Raw genomic sequence first — 13,676 nt, 5'->3', positions numbered from 1 at the left:
TTTCCTTTTATTCCTTTTGAAACTGGTCTTTCAGTTTTTAGCATACGTCATTTATTTCTCGGTTAAACTTCCCTATGGCAACAAACAATTCCCTTATAAAACATCAACCTGTAGCGTCAAAAGATGACAGTTGCAACGTTTCAAGCAAAATGACACCATGACAACCGCTCACGCTTGTCCGTCTACCCCAGAAATAATGCGATATAAATCGCAAGTGTTTTTATCATACCAATACATGGCAGTATAAAACAGTCTGTTTCATGAAAATTTACATCAAATGAAACTTATACAGTATGGCCAGGAAATATTAAGTGAATCAGAAATAACTGACGAATATTAAATAACAGTGATGACAGCGCTACAGATATAGGAAAGAAACGTCGAAAAACTACTGCTAGACATGTACGAATTGCAAGTTCTACGATGTACAATACAGTATTTATTGTCCCTGACATACTTGGCTTACCACGATATTACCGTAGGAAGGAAATTAGTTCATTCAATCTTGTAGCATTTACAGCTTATCACTTGTATTTTAGGAGATTTTCTAATTGAAAGAAGTTGCTGCATGACGTTTTTGATGAATAGAAAGGAAAATAACTTCATGCAAAGACTAATTACTTCCAGAATAAAGGTTCAACGCCTGTCAGAATTCATCAAGATATGTCAAGCGTGCTAGGAGATTATGCCCCTTCTCATCAAATGGTAAATGGTGCCGCAATTTTAGATGTGAAAGGACAACAAGCGAACACACACATATATTGAAGGTTGACCACAATCAATATGTACTCAAAAAAATGTTGAAAATGTTGACTGTGTGAATGATTTAAACATGGTAGATCGTCAGCTGACCACTATAAATATTGCTGAAATAACAGGCTTCTCAAACGGCACAGTTAGAATTATTCTAAATGATTATATGGGCCTCCATGAAGTGTCTGCCAGGTGCATGCCAAGAATGCTGAATTCGGAACAAAAGCGTGTAAGCGTGCTTTGCTTTAAGCCAATTTGGCTTTATTAAGGCGAGATCCAGAAAGTTTTCTTGGTCGATTTGTGATAGATGTATCACTTTGATCCAGAGTCTAGTATCCAGAAGCAGCATAGGCCTATAGATTGTCCTCCACCTCTTAAGTTTCGGATGTAAACCTCAGCAGAAAGATGATAATAAATTATTCTGGGATGCTAACGGAATTTTAATTGTTGACTATTAGAACAAAGATCAGACGATACAGCGTTATTTACTCGCATAATCTATCTCTGATTGAGGTACATTTATTATCAGGCAGTACATCTCACTTGACGATATGTGTCAGAGGAAGAATAATATGAAATCTGATTAGTGTAATATGTAACTAGTCAGCGATGCATGCAATGAAGGGGGAAAAAACTGTGGCCACCTTACCCCATTATCTCCTGTCATAGTTGCCTCATGAGTGATGCCTTCTTGGTGTCACTTGTGGGATCCAGACCTGTCTTCGGACAGCTGACTAAACAACAACAACGATTACCTATATCAAAGAAGGAATGAGGAAAATTTCTCTTCCATCAAGACAACGCTCCTGCTCACAAGAGTCTCATTGCTATGGATGATGAATATGAACTAATTCAATATCCCCTATTCCCCTGGCCTTGACCCTAGCGGCTTTTATTATTTTTTAAAACTCAAGGAACACCTTAGAAGGGAAAAGTTTCAGTTGACTGTGTCATGATGGCTGGAGAAGATTTATTCTCAGATTAAATCATAAAATTAAAAAAAAAAAAAAAGTAACACTATTTTAACATAGGTAGGAAAACTGTGTTATAATCAATGGGTTTATATTTAAAATTATGTTACTTTATGTACGAGGGAAAATAAGTATTATTTCCCTGAATAAAAGTGGATAAAAAAGATCACATAATTTCTTAATTACTCGTATTTCTGTAAAGATATGGGTTCATTTTAAGCAATGTTTGTAAGCATAACATTTTTTAGTAAAGTTTAATATTTGGCAGACAGACAATCCAATTATTCTTGGGAATACACCACACAGAGTGTAGCCTACACATAAGGTGCGTACTATTACATTGTGATTTTGCTCATAAAGCGAATGAAGCAGGAATTAAACATAAACTTACTTTGATAGAATGAATGTTCAAGTTTTAACACACGTTCACCGAATTTACAAACGTTCAATGTGTGCATAGGTCGGCAGATGTTATAGGCTATTGTATCTGTTCCAGCTCAATAAGTAGCTGGCATTACTGACAAACAACATCGTTTATGTCACCCCAGAAAAGAAGAAGAATTCGAGCGGTCTCAGGACATGGGAAGGAGGTGGCCAATTTATTTACGTGGAAAAAGTTCCAAAATAATTGTGAAAGTGCTGTCTCACGGAACTCGCTACGAAATCATCTTCGCAGTGTCATTGCCGTTTATTATTCATGATACCAAATAACAGCTTAGCTTTCTGTATTTGAGTCGCCATTTTGTTTTCTGCGATACTGGAGTAATTGTTAATGACAATATGATTTCTAGCCTATATCTGAAGCAGTTCGTCACTGTTATTTAATTTTCGTCAGTTACTTCCGGTTCACTTAATATTTCCTGGCCATATTGTACAAGTTGTTCGGCAAGATATTTCTATAACTGTTTAACAGTTCTGCAACCATATCAGAATTGCATTTCTCTCTTCATATTTATTTAATAGGCTACCACTTTAATTCTTTTCTGCTTCTAATAATCTTTTATTTCTCCCTTCATTACCCTTCTTTCTGTCCATCGTTCTCAATTTCATTCGTATATCCTCTTTCTTCGTTCAGTGATTCTCTGCTTGTTCTCCCATCATTTTTATTTCCTTCATTATTTTACCATCTTGCTATTATTGCTTTCTTCTGCTCTGTGACTCTCTTAAGGATCTAATGCCTGTTATAAGTTATAACAGAATGAATGAAGACATCTCGATTGCCTCTTCTCTTAATATTATTGACGCGTATAAATGGATTAAGCATGCTCTCTTACCCTTAATTCATTCTTTCTTTCTGTTATCCGTCTTTCCCTTCATTCGTTTTATTTTCTTTTCTGTCCTTCCTTTCTTCATGTTTTCCCTCCATTATTTCGCCTTTTATTTATGTTTTCTTCTTTGTTTCCTTCTTTTCTTTTATCCATATTTATATTTTCTATCTTCCATCCATCTTCATTCCTATTTTCCTCTTTTCTCATCCTCCCTTTCGCCCAATTTTCTCTCCTTAGTTTATTCATGCCTCCTCTTCTATCCTTTGTTCTTCCTATATTGCTGTTCTCTTTTTACTTCATCCTACCTTTCATTCTTTTTTCTTTTACTTCGTCCTACCCTTCATCCTATTTTTCTCCCTCACTTCACCCTATCTTTAATTCTTTTTTCTTTTACTTCGTTCTACCCTTCATCCTATTTTTCTCCTTCACTTCATCCTATCTTCCATTCTTTTTTCTTTTACTTCGTCCTATCTTTTTTCTGTTTTTCTCCTTTACTTCGTTCTATCCTTCATCCTGTTTTTTTCCTTTACTTCGTACTATCTTTCATTCTATTTTTCTCCTTTACTTCGTTCTATCCTTCATCCTATTTTCTCCTTTACTTCGTCCTATCTTTCATTCTGTTTTTCTCCTTTACTTTGTTCTATCCTTCGTCCTGTTTTTTCCTTTACTTCGTCCTATCTTTCATTCTGTTTTCTCCTTTACTTTGTCCTCTTCATCCTGTTTTTCTCCTTTACTTCGTGCTATCTTTTATTCTGTTTTTCTCCTTTACTTTGTTCTATCCTTCATCCTGTTTTCTCCTTTACTTCGTCTTATCTTTAATTCTGTTTTTCTCCTTTACTTGGTTCTATATTTCAACCTATTTTTTTCCCTCTACATCGTCCTATCTTTCATCATGTTTTTCTCGTTTTGTTCATCATTTTATTCTTTCGTCTTCCTTCACTTCTCTCATTCACTTGTCTGACCATGTAACATTCACTTTCTTCCATAATTTCATTCAATTATAGATTTATTTGTTTATTTACCTATTTCTTTCTTTCAGTATTGTCTATTTAATGTACCTATTTTGATACCTTCTTATTCTTTCTCCTGTCATTCGTATTTACTTATTTCTTTCTGTCCATTGTACCTTTCGCCTTCTTTTCCGTTTTTCCTCCATGCATTTCCTTTCTCATATGTTTTACCCTTAACAAGGACTTCGTGCTTTGCTTATTAGTTTTAAACCTTCTACTGTACACTAGACAGATACTGTACTTGTCATACTTGCCAAACTTGAGTTCAACACAACTCAGGCCCTTCATTTGAAATAATACAAAACATAACTGTAACAATGGACTAAGATTCTAACTCGTAAGCTGTATACACCTCAGTTCAATTTAATTTATTTTCCATGTATTTTATACTGACGGAACCTTTGGGTTTTATTTCAATGACTGCCGATCTGCCCCTAAAAGCAGTTCAGTCCGCCGCTGATACCGCATCGGATCATGGGACGCGGAGCAGGAAGTGAGCAAACGTCAAATTCAATTCCCGGCTAGATGACAGTTCGTCCGTCTTTTTTATTCTGCCTCTCGCATTTCGAGGCTTCACTGAGATGGATCGGGCAATTTCCGGGATGATTCTTTCTCAAAGAATTCGCCATGTCCCCGCTGCAGAAGACCTTCCTGATAAGCAGCGATTTAACATTCATACCCACCCAGTAGTCAAGGCTGCTGTCTTCGTCCATCCCATTAAGTTCATTTCAGTGTGAGTTCTATGCCGTAATTATATTTTAAAGGTTTCATGATCAGCCTAAATTACTGAGTTCTCTTCTTTAGAAGCGCTCCCTACTTGAACTATAAATAAGGAATCAAAGAGGCAATTACACGGTGGCTCATCATAACAGTGCCGCATATCGTGAGCAACATCGCCAGTCAAGAAGAAAATTAATATTAAAAAGAATAGCCTTTTCTATTTCTAACAAGAAAATGAACAGTAAAATGAATATTTCTACTTCTAACAAGAAAATAAATAAATAGAATTCATATTTATAACAAATCATGCAAGAAGAAGAAGAAGAAGAAGAAGAAGAAGAAGAAGAAGAATGCAGCTAATTTTAAAAAACAGAATGATGGAGATAAAGAAAAAGACGTTGGATTAAATTCTCAAACACAACTATAATAATAATAATAATAATAATAATAATAATAATAATAATAATAATATTAGTAATAATAATAATATTAGTAATAATAATAATATTAGTAATAATAATAATAATAATAATAATATTAGTAATAATAATAATAATAATAATAATAACAATAATATCAAAGAAGAAAAACATTTATTCATTCAAGGAAAGAAATAAATGAAGCTGCTTGCTGTTTGTTATGAAGACAGAAAGAGACGTGAAATCTGGAAATAATAAACTACAACACAACATAAACAACAGTGCATTATACATTCTATTATTGTGCGCATTAATTATACGTGAAATATTAGTCCAGACCTTTTTCTGCATATTATTACAATTAACTTCATCGTTTTACTTAATCTTCTCTATTTTGATAAAGAATTATTTAGCTTCTGTTAAACTGGGGCCCACCCAACATCGTGATCCACTTGAGGAGCCAGCTGTAACGGCTGGGGGAATCATCGTGCTAATCACACGATACCTCCAATCTGGTTGGATGATCGTCCACCTCTGCTTCGGCATGTGAACGTGAGGCCAGCAGCCGGCTGGTCGGTCTGGGCCTTCAAGGACTATGGCGCCACGGATTATTATTTGTTTATTATTAAACTAAGTTCAATCATCTTCAACCAAGAAAAATCGCCATTTACAAGTCAGGTCAAGACGAAATATTCCATTTGTTTTATTTTTAACTCTAGGATGCATAACATGGGTCCATTGGACCCGGCGGAATATTTAACAATTATTATCTAAATAACTAATTCACATTGTGACTCTACCGACTATTTACTATCCGACTCTAACCTAACCGCACGATACCTCCTTTCTGGTTGGATGATTGTCGACCTCTGCTTCGGCATGTAAACGTGTGGCCGGCAGCCGGCTGGTCGGTCTTGGCTCTTCATGTACCATAGCGCCATGGATTTACTTTACTATAGTAAAGTCGTGTGTAATAAGTGTAAAGACTGTGTGGTTATTCCTTACTCTTCTTCTTCTTCTTCTTCTTCTATGTCGTGGATATATTAGATTATTATCTTATATAAATAAATATATGTGTTTATGTTGTAACAAAAATTTATTTTCACTCGCTACTTAGTTATAAAACTATATTATTTTCTTTGCCCAAAGAAAAAACATTAGGAACCTACACTATTATCTTGTAGAAATAAATGAATATAATATATGTTTGTATACTCACATGTTACTTAGTTATAAAATTTTATATTTATTTTCCACAATTAAAACTTCTAAATTCAAATTAGATTCAAAATAGGTTAATATTATTCCATTTTATGAGTAATTCCTCATTAAATAGCATACGAGTCCAACGGACCCATGTTATGTAAATGTGTAGGAAAAGTAGCTCATGCATCCTAGGGTTAATTGGTTATTTTACGACTCTTTATCAAGTGAGATGAATCCAGGGTCCAGCGTCGACAGTTAGCCAGCATTTACTCTTAATGAGTTGAGGGAAAGCCCCGGAAAAAACCTCAACCAGGTAACTTGTCCCAACCGGGATTTGAACCAGGACCCGCTCGTTCACGGCCAGGCATGCTAACCGTTACTTCACAGCGGTGGATGAAATATTCTAGCATTAATGTTTTCATACAACCAAACATCTACTGCAAGTCCAGCTTAATTGGAGGTTAATTTCATTGTCAGATTAATTATATTTATAAAACTGCTGTAAAAATATTGTTTCTAACTTAGATTACTCTGGAAGATTTTATTTGGATACTTACTGAGCTATTGCAGCATAATACTCACTATATAATCAAATTCTAATAAATAAAACAAATTTTACACGTAATTCCTTTGTGCCAGTTACTTTAATATCATTATTTTGCATTCTACCAATCACAATTATTTTTTAATAACTGATTGTGCTAACGCTATAAAAACCGATTGCAACGTTAAATTTTTAATGAATGGTGCACACAAAATCAATTCACGTCGCCCTCAGTATCAGTACGATTCTGTGTCCTAGCAAATAGAACAGTCGCATGTAATACAAGTAACACGACACATTCCTGATAGATATACTTTATTTGGCGTGACGTCACCGATAAGAACACAAGTTAGTGAATTCATATAACTAACGGTACATATTTGTTTCGTTGCAGAGATCGAAGCCGCGGAGGCCTGCAAGTGGCTGCGAGCTGCGGGCTTCCCCCAGTATGCGCAGATGTACGAGGGTGAGTATTATTATTATTATTATTATTATTATTATTATTATTATTATTATTATTATTATTTTCCAATTGGCTGGACTATTGGCATACGTGATTAATTTATATTTCTGGTTACCGTTAGGAAGCTGCCTAAGCCTATCTACGAGCTTTAAATTAACCAATAGGGATTTATCATCACGTCATGACCCATCTCATCTCTGTCCTCACGCAGAGTTGCCATGGTCACGATGAATATGATTATCTGTGCATAATAAATCAATGAAGATCGCCGTTGTGGTTACAAGCCTATGGATAGCGCGTGCGCTTTTCAACCGAGCGATCCAAAGTGGACAATAGGAGAAATTTTTCTTCCATCCACGGGACCGGGTGTTTGTTCTTTGTCTTGTCATTGTCTTGCGATGTCTCAGCGGTGGACGTGCACCAAGCCGATCCTTTGACCAAGAAGGTCCGCATTTTTGTATGACCAATGTACGATTATTTACATGAAGCTCCCTCCCTATCTGCAGTGTAAGTCGGATAAAAGGTCTGATTAAGCAAAGAAAGAAAGAAAAAAAGAATCAACGAACGGCCGAGAAAAGACTTTCGCCCGTCGCTTGTATGGACGAAAAAAAATAATAAAAACCTACGTTTGACCTACCTCTTCGATTTAGAACAAGACAAACATTTTGGATGTGTCAGCAAGATATCGGTTCTCGATATGTAGGACATCATATCGAAAACTGAGTACCGGTATTCATTGCTTAGTAAGATTGGAAGCCCGGGACTGTCCTTTCTTAACAGCATTTAAGTTTATCTTGGCCATTGTGTAAGCCTAATGGTTACCCTCTCTGCCTTCCACTGTGGTGTCCCGGATTCCATACCCTTTCTGGGCTACGATAGATTTTGTGGTGGACAAAGCGGGCGCGAGGAGTTTCTCTCCGAGTTCTCTCGTTCCCCTTCACCATCATCATCATTTGGGTGATTGTAAATTGCACTGGAAAATAGTAAACTGCACTGCAAAGAAACCGGACGGTTAATCACTTACCATGTAAACTGCACTGCACGACCGAAGAGAAGATACAAACTGCACAAGCTATGAGCTCATATTTATTGCATAGACTGTACTAACACTTCAATTTATTATGCGTGCCGATTATGAAATACTTATTCAACATTAATACTGTACTTTATGTGTGTCGATTATCAAACACTTATTCAACATTAATACTGTACTGCACTTTGGCAAAGCTATAACATGTATTTTTTTTTTATGAATCTGAATCGATCAGTTTTTCCTTCCTGGTAATCAGAAATTTGTCTTTCGACGTAAATTTGTTTCTTCTTAGTGTGTGAATTTTTTCCGCTATGTGGTGTATTGATGCTATTGATCTTTACGTAAATTTCGGTCTGAAGACTGATTAACTGGTCCACAAAAATATGTATAGAGGGATGAGAAGAATTAAAAGAGTTGAAATGCGATTGGAAGAATTCGCACCCATTCGATGTCCGACCTGTGTCCGTAGACTGTGCTGCCCACATATTCGGTGGAAATGGCGCATCATCATCAATATAATTGCCAATTAAATAAGAAGAAAATTGTACTAAACTCAGTTTCAGGTTCCATGGGAATCAGATTATGCACAAACGCATCCCCTACTTCATCTACTGTAAGTAAAGCAGCCGGAATACATAGTGTAACCACTGTCCAGTAATAGAATCCTTGATTTTGTATTCACACGCCGGACCTAACCCCTGAACTTTTTTTTTCACCAGGAATTGGTTAAATGAAATCTACACAGAAAATCTTCAACATTTGCCCACACGTTTTTCACTGCAACATAAATAGCTATTTCGAGATCTGAAATTACTGTAGCAGGCTAAAGTTCTTCTCACATTTGCTAGAAATGGCAAATTCAAGCACTGCGATGTATCGATTGTCGAGAGTGTACAGACTGGGAAAAAATGTTGGCTAAACTTAATGAAATGAGAGGAAGTGCAATTTACAACATCTAGTGCAATTTGCCACATGCAAAATCAGTCCAGTTTACATACAAGAAGTTTGAATTCCAGTGCAATTTACCACCGCTCCATCACTTCGCCAACATTCCACAACTACCCTCGCTGTAGGAGGTCCTGAGCTAGGCTCCAGAATAAATAAATAAAATGGCAGAAAGTTATCCATATTCGTGTTTAATAATAATTATTGTACCATTATACAAAAACATTTCAATGCTGATAGTAGAAGTATCAGCTGTGGTAGTGGTAGTAATAGTAATAGAACCTGCAAATCAATCCGCATTTATTGGAATTATAGACAATTCCCTCTGTTGAAACTTTTACAACGCAGGATCCGGCACACAAAATTCGGACCGAAGCCTTGTGTCTCCTTCCAGGAAATTTGCGAGGGCTAGGCACCCTTGTTTATGAGCCATGTCGCCCGACATGACGTCTCGAGATCGCTATCAGCAGGGCTTCACAAGTGACAACGTCCTGCAATTTATACTGTACTTACCTGCACCGCAGTTTATTATCGCACCCCGGAATGTTGTGCGGTGGTATGTTTCGAAAACAAAAACAAACGCCAAGTGCACAACAACGTTTTATCATACGGCTCAACTGTCACATTTTTTCCTACTGAACTCGAAAACGGTAAGAAATGCACATAGTGTGCTAACGTGCCACACATTATAATGTAATGGTACACAAGGCGATGTCAGAAATACATATACCTAGTTATTTTTAATTATGATTATAACAATGCATGGTCCCGCGCCATGGCGTTGCAGTCAAAGGCATCCTGCCTGGGACTCGCGTTACGGAATGCGCGCTGGTTCGAGTCCTCATGGGGGAAGAAATTTTCTCATGAAATTTCGATCAGTGTATGGGACCGGTGCTCACCCAGCATCGTGATGCACTTGGGGAGCTACGATAGGTAGCGAAATTCGGTTGCGAATACCAGCTATAACGGCTGGGGGGATCATCGTGCTAACCACACGATACCTCCATTCTGGTTGGATGATCGTCCACCTCTGCTTCGGCATGTGGGCGTGAGGCCAGCAGCCGGCTGGTCGGTCTAGGCCCTTCATGGGCTTTAGCGCCACTTAATAATAATAATAATAATATTATTATTATTATTATTATTATTATTATTATTATTATTATTATTATTATTACTTACAAATGGCTTTTAAGGAACCCGAAGGTTCATTGCCGCCCTCACATAAGCCCGCCATCGGTCCCTATCCTGTGCAAGATTAATCCAGTCTCTATCATCATATCCCACCTCCCTCAAATCCATTTTAATATTATCCTCCCATATACGTCTAGGTCTCCCCAAAGGTCTTTTTCCCTCCGGTCTCCCAACTAACACTCTATATGCAATTCTGGATTCGCCCATACGTGCTACATGCCCTGCCCATCTCAAACGTCTGGATTTAATGTTCCTAATTATGTCGGGTGAAGAATACAATGCGTGCAGTTCTGCGTTGTGTAACTTTCTCCATTCTCCTGTAACTTCATCCCGCTTAGCCCCAAATATTTTCTTAAGCACCTTATTCTCTAACATCCTTAACCTATGTTCCTCTTTCAGAGTGAGAGTCTAAGTTTCACAACCATACAGAACAACCGGTAATATAACTGTTTTATAAATTCTAACTTTCAGATTTTTTGACAGCAGACTAGATGATAAAAGCTTCTCAAACGAATAATAACACGCATTTCCCATATTTATTCTGCGTTTAATTTCCTCCCGAGTGTCATTTATATTTGTTACTGTTGCTTCAAGATATTTGAATTTTTCCACCCCTTCGAAGGATAAATCTCCAATTTTTATATTTCCATTTCGTACAATATTCTGGTCACGAGACATAATCATATACTTTGTCTTTTCGGGATTTACTTCCAAACCGATCGCTTTACTTGCTTCAAGTAAAATTTCCGTGTTTTCCCTAATCGTTTGTGGATTTTCTCCTAACATATTCACGTCATCAGCATAGACAAGAAGCTGATGTAACCCGTTCAATTCCAAACCCTGCCTGTTATCCTGAACTTTCCTAATGTCATATTCTAAAGCGAAGTTAAAAAGTAAAGGTGATAGTGCATCTCCCTGCTTTAGCCCGCAGTGAATTGGAAAAGCATCAGATAGAAATTGACCTATACGGACTGTGCTGTATGTTTCACTGAGACACATTTTAATTAATCGAACTAGTTGCTTGAGAATACCAAATTCAATAAGAATATCATATAATACTTCCCTCTTAACCGAGTCATATGCTTTTTGAAATCTATGAATAACTGATGTACTGTACCCTTATACTCCCATTTTTTCTCCATTATCTGTCGAATACAAAAAATCTTATCAATAGTCGATCTATTACGCCTAAAACCACACTGATGATCCCCAATAATTGCATCTACGTACGGAGTTAATCTTCTCAAAAGAATATTGGACAGAATTTTGTACGACGTCAACAAAAGTGATATTCCTTGAAAGTTACCAGTTGGTTTTGTCCCCCTTCTTAAAAATAGGTACAATTATGGACTCCTTCCATTGTTCTGGTACAATTTCCTTTTCCCAAATAGCAAGTACAAGTTTATAAATTTCGCTATATAATGCACTTCCACCCTCTTGTATTAATTCTGCTGGAATTTGATCGATACCTGGAGACTTGTACTTTTTCAGATTTTCTATCGCAATTTCGACTTCTGAAAGCGTGGGTTCGGGTATAAATGGCTCAGCAGTTTGTATTTAAATTTCGTCCCGATCATTTCTGTTTGGCCTATGTACATTTAGTAGTTGCGCAAAATAGTTTTTCCATCTGTTTAGGACTGATGGAGAGTCTGCAAGCAAGTCACCATTCTCATCCTTGATCACGTTTACCCTTGGCTGATATCCGTTCTTAAATTCCTTTATACCCTTATATAAATCTCGAATGTTTTTATTCTTACTATTTGTTTCTACCTCATTCAGTTTTTCCTTCAAGTAACCTCTCTTTTTATTCCTAAGTGTACGACTTGCTTCCCGTCTTTCATTGAAATAATTATCTCTCTTCTCCTCAACTGGATCCTGTAAGAATTTCAATTTTGCCTGTTTCCTTCTTTCTACTGCAATGCAACAATCTTCATCAAACCACGGTTTCTTTTTCTTAGTTTCATAATAATAATAATAATAATAATAATAATAATAATAATAATAATAATAATAATAATAATAATATAATATTATTATTATTATTATTATTATTATTATTATTATTATTATTATTATTATTATAACAATGCATGTAAACTAGCACACTGTATAACGAAATGCTGAATTATAAATATTCTTTCCATCATGAAGAACGTTGGGAACGTCGATGGCGAGACCGATTTCTTAGCATTGTTGATATTATCAGTCAGACGACTGCTAAGAAAATAACTAATACATCATACCTGGGCTCAAATTACGGAATAAGCGCCGGTTCGAGTCCTCATGGGGAAGGAATGCTCTCATGAAATTTCGGCCAGTGTATGGGACGATGCCCACCCAGCATCGTGGTGAATTTGGGGAAATACGATATGTAGAGAAATTCTGTTTCGAAAACCAGTTATAATGGCTTGGGGATCATCATATTGACCACACGTTACTCCCGTTCTGGTTAGATGATCGTTCACCTCCGCTGAGGCATATGGACGTGAGGTCAGCAATCGGCTGTTCGGCCTTGATTCTTCATGGACTGTCGCGCCACGATTGTTTTTACCCGTGCAGTATCTATGGAGCAAAGACAATGCACATGATAGTGGAATATTAAGAAGTTATATTAATACGAATAAATAAAAGAAAACAAAAAGCAAGAAATTGTGCAATATAGAGTAATTTTATTATTTACGTATTAGTAGTCCATGAATATATCTATGGTGGGCAGTAAAAAGGCAGTAAGTCAGAAATAATGGTTTTGAGTTATGACCTCCATGCGATTACAAAACGTGTCTTCAGATGGTATAAAGAACATAGTATATCCTCTTTCATAATGATGTAGGCCGTCAGATTTGCAGCCCGTCATAACGATAATGGTCCTCACACTGCTTTTGCTCTTGTGAAAATTTACAATTTATGACTTACGTCCATTTTATCGCTGCAAAATAAAGACGTTATGGGCAGTATTGTAGCAAGGACGCCCGCAGGATCCAATCTCAATGGTAGCAAGATGGTTATAAAATTAGAGGAAATGGATGGACGAGGAGAGAGAAAATTGAACATGAAAAATAGCCAGTTCTGAAATCTAAATTACCCTGCGCAAGCATTCATAGTTTAAAGCTCTCGCTTTTGTTGAATTGTTTACCGATGGTTTGAGGAAACATG

The 13,676-nt window shown here is 36.6% G+C and overlaps 1 protein-coding gene across 10 annotated transcripts in view; it reads left to right on the top strand.

Annotated features, from left to right (window-relative positions):
• cv-c (crossveinless c) overlaps positions 1-13,676 on the top strand; it is a 1,115,617-nt gene that overhangs the window by 972,606 nt on the left and 129,335 nt on the right. For all 10 annotated transcript variants that reach the window (XR_011331368.1, XM_069821284.1, XM_069821285.1 and 7 more), the window contains one exon: positions 7,286-7,357. Coding sequence is in view for 9 of the 10 variants with exons in the window: in XM_069821284.1 (XP_069677385.1) it covers positions 7,286-7,357 (72 nt within the window). In the remaining variant the exon portion in view is untranslated. The remainder of the gene's footprint in view (positions 1-7,285; positions 7,358-13,676) is intronic.

Source organism: Periplaneta americana, chromosome 3 (assembly GCF_040183065.1).
Source record: "Periplaneta americana isolate PAMFEO1 chromosome 3, P.americana_PAMFEO1_priV1, whole genome shotgun sequence".
NCBI lineage: Eukaryota > Metazoa > Arthropoda > Insecta > Blattodea > Blattidae > Periplaneta > Periplaneta americana.
This window is presented reverse-complemented; position numbering and strand designations above follow the sequence as displayed.